General features: G+C 32.3%; 1 protein-coding gene across 1 annotated transcript; it reads left to right on the forward strand.

Moving 5' to 3' along the window:
• The first annotated feature begins 5,352 nt into the window (after positions 1–5,352).
• LOC133180681 (E3 ubiquitin-protein ligase TRIM63-like) lies at positions 5,353–6,105 on the forward strand. Its single transcript, XM_061315147.1, has one exon. The coding sequence runs from the start codon at positions 5,353–5,355 to the stop codon at positions 6,103–6,105; it is 753 nt and encodes a 250-aa protein (XP_061171131.1).
• The last annotated feature ends 202 nt before the right edge of the window (positions 6,106–6,307 follow it).

Here is a 6,307-nt window from a genome sequence, read left to right on the forward strand (position 1 = left end):
TGCAACAACAAGGTGTGTCTATACAGATACATAGAGAGGCAGGGCTATCTTACGACTAATTAGATTATTAGATACAAGTATACATACATTCAAAGTACTATCTTACAGATAATTGTAATTAATTAGATAAATGTAGACGTGCACATACGGACACAGTATTATACTGTATCTGATAGGGAATTGTTATTAGTTAAAAAAGGTATGCAAGACAGAAAAAAACTAGTTAAATGAAACTTAGCAATTTGTTGCGGTAAGTATTCTTAGTTTTTGTAATTGCCATGTCATATGTCAATTTGTATTTGATTGAAAAAGGTGACTTACTAGGTATCTGGGTAGGGTCATACAACAACAAGAAGGTGTGTCTATACAGATACATAAAGAGGCAGGACTGTCTAACGACTAAGAAGATTATTAGATACAAGTACTCATACATACATACATACAAACAAAGTACTATCTAACAGATAATTGTAATTTATCAGATAAATGTAGACAAGCATACGGACCCATTATTATATTGTGTCTGATAGGGAATTGTAATTAGTTAAAAAAGATATACAAGACAGAAAAAAACTACTTAAATAAAACTAAGCAATTTGTTGCGGTAAGTTTTCTTAGTTTTCTGTAATTGCCATGTCATATATCAATTTGTGTTTGACTGAAAAGGCGACTTACTTAGTAAATCAACACTGCGTATTTTCTGGTGAATGATTTCTCAGAGATATTTTATAAGGCAAATGATGATTATTCAGTTTTGTATGTATTTAAACAACCGAACTTTAACTTATATTTATTGTTTATAGGATCTAAGCATTTATTATATAAAAAAAATCCATATCCTAACTCATGAAATATTTAATTATTCGTTTTCTCATTTCTTAGTTGTTTTTATTTTTTTTCCTTTCTGTGTCGAATCAAAATGCAGCTGATACTCCAAATTTTGAAAGCGAGCAGGATTCTGTTCTCAGATTAGATTAAAATATTTTTTTGATGCTGTTATTTTAATCACTAATCATGTTAACAGTCACATGACTCGAAATAGAATTGTTTAAGATCATTGATCTGCGGATTTTATATTAACACTTCCAAACAATAACAATACCAGTAATGACTATTTCCTTTACATGTTTCCATGAAAAATAAATTATGAGAGCATAAAAGCATTGAATATTTTGTTTATAAGGTGTGGATCTAACAAACTATGGATGGATGAGCTGAAATTTTTAGAGAAAAAAAGATCCAAGTTTTACAGGCGCGGATCCAGGAATTTTTTCCGGAGGGGAGGGTTAAAAAAAACTCCTTCCTTAAACGTCACAAACATAGATTATTTCTTGTCAAGCAAAAACAAAAGTAAAGTCCATTTTCAAACGTCAAAGGTGAAAAAACCTAATTTATGGTGGGTCCACGTTATGGGGGGGGGGGGCAAAGTCATTTTTATTAGCTTCAGTATATACATATTATAACTGCAAATTCCGGGGGGGGGGGTCTTAACCCCCCGACCACTCTCCAGCTTCTTACAAATGGGTATAACATACATTGTAAGTGGAAAGAAAGTAGGAAAATAAACCGTATTTTTTGTATTATGTTGACGAAACCCACAATCTCTGGGTTGGATCATACAACACCAACAGAGTCTGTCTATACAAATACATACAGAGACAGGAATATTGTAATTAGATTTTATTAATTGTAATTATATTATTAGAAACAAGAACAATTACAGACAGAGTACTTCCAATTAATTGTAATTAATTAATGAGATAAATATCTACAAATATACGGATTCAGCATTATACTACATGTATATCTGATGGGGATTTTAATTAGATTATAAGAATAAAACAAGACATTAATTATTAATTTGTTGCTGCATTTAAGTGCTCTTTGTTTTCTGTAGTTGCTAAATCAGTTCAAACCACAAACCACAAAATTCTAAATTAATTTCTTGTTTATAGAATCCAATAATTTATAATAAAATAAGTTTGTACCTAGCAGAAATTGTTCGTAATCTGAATGGTCTGTGCTCAGATAACATTAAAATATCACAGGTACTGTTGATTGATTGATTGATTGTATGTTGTTTTGCGTCCTATTCGAGATTTATTTTTCACTCACATAGAGACGTCACCATATACTGCTGAAGGGCTTCAATTTAAGTACTTTAGTCAACACTTAGGGGCATTGAGCAGTGAAGGATCTTTATCGTGCCAACGCCTGAAATGACATGGGACCTCGGCGAAGGAACAGTTCCTACCTATCTTTTATCGATGAAATATGGAGATAGTGAACAGTATTCAAGATCAAAGTCCATTGAAACAATACAAATCGGGAGCAGAGCAAACACGGATCTCCAAAACATCAGAGGTGGGATCAGGTACCATGGAGGAGTGAGCATCGTCTTCAGATCGGTCACACCCACCGTGTGCTCCTTGTCATGATCGGGGAAAAACGGAAATATCCGTAGACAATTCAGTGTGTAAATAATGGCCTAACAGTGTGAAAAACGTCAGTCAGCATTTGACTTAATGGTAGCTAGGTTGTATTTGCTGACAAGGTCGTTGTATCCACCATAGAACTTGCGAAATGATGACTTCAAACGAGACTGTTGATACCCTTGTTTCATAAAATTGTTTGTTAATAGCTTGCCTCGTTTTAGAAATTGTACATGCGTAGAGCATGGTCTTGCGTATCGAATCAATTGGGAGACAAAAACCCATATGCAGGGGATAAGGGTATATTGCTGCATAAGTAAGGAAAGTTGACGATGGAAAAGATGTAGTCATCACGTTTATCATAAAGCTTTGTTGTTAGGTTACCATTGAAGTCTTTTTCTAGTAAAATATTAAAAAATGAAACAGATGTGTTAGACTCTGTGATATCTTTTATTTCAAGCTCACTGGCATATATCGATTCGACAAATAATGGAAGTAACTATTGTTAATTGACAATACGTCGTTGATATATCTAAATGTCGAGTTGAAGGCCACACAAAAGTGTCTTCTTCTTATCATGTATAAGTTTGTGAATAAACTCTGCTTCATATAGACATAAAAATAGGTCTGTTTATAACGGTGCGCAAATGGTACCCATGAAAATTCCGACAGATTGTTGGAAGACTTGATCCCCCAAAACTACATAGATATAGTCAATCAGAAACTCAAACATCTTTTTAATATCTACTTCAGAGTACTTGTGTGTAGAATCAAAATGTTTTTTTTTTTTTTTAAGGAGGTTGGATCCTGCCTTCAGAAGTAATGAGAATTTTTTATCAAGTATATTTTTAGAATTTATACACATAGCGTAATTAAAAATCAAAACAAAAAATGGGGGTCAATGCGCTTCTTTTGGCGCTACAGAGCATTAAGTTTGACCTTTTTGCACTGTAAATACGTCTTACACATAAATCAATTTTTAAGGTTTTTCCTCCAATATTTTATATTCAAATAAAATATGGGAACAAACACAGCCTTATTTCATCTTGAATAGACACATTAAAATTTGTGACAATGAAAAAAATTTCAAATTACTCCGCATATTCAATTACTTGACCTTTTTGCACTCAAAAAAAATTCATTTTTCTGGCATTAAAAATTTAACAAGCAAAAAAATAATTTGAAAGTAATGACATTTTACTGAATTTAAGAAGAATGGTTAAAAGTATCTTATATATTCAGAAAAGAAAATAAAAAGTGGGTGTCTGTGATGTTAATTTTCAGATATTACTAAAAAAAGTGCCAATTTTAAGCTTAAATCAAGGCTACTTTTTCTTGATTTTTCACAATATATTTGCTATATTTATCAAATATGATGATAGAATCTATGACAGTTTATTTGATATATAATTTAGGATCAGTATAAAACAGTTCACTGCACAAAATAACTCTGTGTGCAGGCTGCATGGAAAAATAGGAATCCAAACTTAACATACTTTAACTACTTCGAAAAAGAAATAATGATCATTTTCTTCGAAAAAACCTTCCGCCACAAAATATAGTTCCTCGCTTAATGCCTGTGGTATGGAATTTAATCATGGAGTTTTAGCTGAATATTGTTTAATTGGCATTGTAGAATCCAAATTTATTGTAAGAATTAAAACTTTTTGCAGAATTTTTGAAATACAGGTTAAGATATGAATCTGCTCAAAAGCTCAGGAGCGAACCTCGTTAACAAAAGAATTTCGTAAATGACCAATGACAAGATACGTAAACTTACGAGTTCCATTTTTATTGAAAAAGCAGCTTGTCTAAGATGTCAAAAAGCCTAGATTTTAATTTATCATGGGGAATGGTTGTATAAAGCGTTGAAAAGTCGTACGTTTTGACGTTATTGATTTTGGTAAAATTCTTTGATTTCAAATTTTCTAAAAGTTCCTTGGAGTTTTTAAGTATCCTCATCTGATTTCCACCACTTCTCGAATACATTGTTGTACTCTTGAAGTTTCTCCTTCACTACTGTTAGTACTTTAGTGAGGAGTAAAGAAAGAGGCTTGGTAGAACATTTACTGGAACCTGCTATGTGTCTTTGTTTGCAAGGATTTTTATGTATTTTTGGAATCTATTAAAAGGTATTATAATTCAAATTCAGTTTGATTGTTGGGAATATGAACAATATTTAAAAGGGATAATGATTTTGAAGAATTTCCTTCTAAGAAAGGGATTTATGGGTGTAAGTTGGATTTCCTTTGAGCTTTTAGTATATTTATAGTAGTTATAGAATAAGGCTACGTCTTGTTTCCTCTAGTTATAACTTTCGTGTAGTTGTGGTTTATTCATCATGTTTACAGAAACTGAATATCAATAATTTGAGTCACTCGACATACTATTACATTCTCTATTTTGCGTCGTTTTTTTTTTCAGCACATAATATATATATATAATCTTGTTATAGAGATAATTTCATATTTTAATTAAGATAATATAACTTATCAAATTAACACAAAGCTTTGTGGCATTTTTACTGAAGTAAAAAGTAATTTTAGGGGTGAGTAGCATGTCCAACCATAATCGACATACTAGAATAATACACACTTTGTGGCATTTAAACTGTAAATGAGCTTACACTTCGTAATTCGGTATTTTTTTTTTTGGGGGGGGGGGACAATTCAATAAAACCTTATAAAAACTGATTTGAATTTCTGTTTGTATTTTATCATCTGCAATTCATGGACGTTTGTATTTTGTGCTCAAAAACTCTACGTACCGTCTTCTCTTGTTGCAAATGGATGTAGTGTTTAATGTAATGATATCTATTAACTTAAACTGACATAAAATTGACAATTTGGAAATAAGAAATTGCCTTTTCATTATAGGTATTCTCAGCATATTATATTCATAACCACCGACGCTCAACATTATGGGCAATCAGAGACTCAACAACCAGGGTAAAGAACGAAAGTGTTCTCGATGTCATAGGGACACGGAATACTACTGTAACACGTATGAACATGACCTGTGTCTACAGTGTAAAGAGAGACATGTTATTGATCTAGATACAAAACACCATGATGTGATTTATCGCGAAAAATATGAAAACCCAACAAAGCATGAAACCTGTGAGATACATCCAGACATGATTTATGATAAGTATTGTCATTCATGTGAACTTCCAGTCTGTGTAAAATGTGCACAACAAAAAAATCACCAAATGCTGGACATAACAACAGTATATGAAACAAAATGTCATCAAAACAGAGAAATCATTAACAATATCAGAAGTGAGACTATCTATAACACTTGTGTTCTGCTCATAGGAATCAAAACTGATATAGAGAGATGTCAAATCGAAATCTCAAGCCATCTATCGGAGATGTCAAGAAAGGCTCAGACACTAAAGGACCTCATTGACACAGTGATATGTGATGCTAATTTCAGACATAAAACTTTAATGATTCAAAGATTACAACAACAGATCAGAAAAATGAATAGATACTTTGCCAGCTTAGAGACCCTTGAACACAGACTTGAACAGTCAGCAAACAGACCCGTCAAATTACTCTTATTTCTTAGGAAACCCCGTGTTTCCATGAAAAAGAATAATGCTAAACTTACAAAGCACATAATGCTCTCCATGACTAAAGAAATAAACAGAAAGAATGTTACTAAGTAAATGGCAGAAATCAAAATGATAGAGGCAGGGAAAAGACAGATCAGAAATGAATGTCTGCTGAAACTGATGATTACACCCTTGTTACATAGAATAATCAAGGTTAGAGGCGAGAGTCGTGTAACACATATTTCCCGTGTGTCATCAAAACGTATCTGGATCTGTAACGGTGTTTTCAATATCTTAACACAGCAGGTGATAAATT

This window comes from Saccostrea echinata, unplaced genomic scaffold (genome assembly GCF_033153115.1).
Source record: "Saccostrea echinata isolate AGI-Se365-2 ecotype Australia unplaced genomic scaffold, CSIRO_AGI_Sech_v1 ptg000007l, whole genome shotgun sequence".
NCBI classification, from domain to species: Eukaryota; Metazoa; Mollusca; class Bivalvia; order Ostreida; family Ostreidae; genus Saccostrea; species Saccostrea echinata.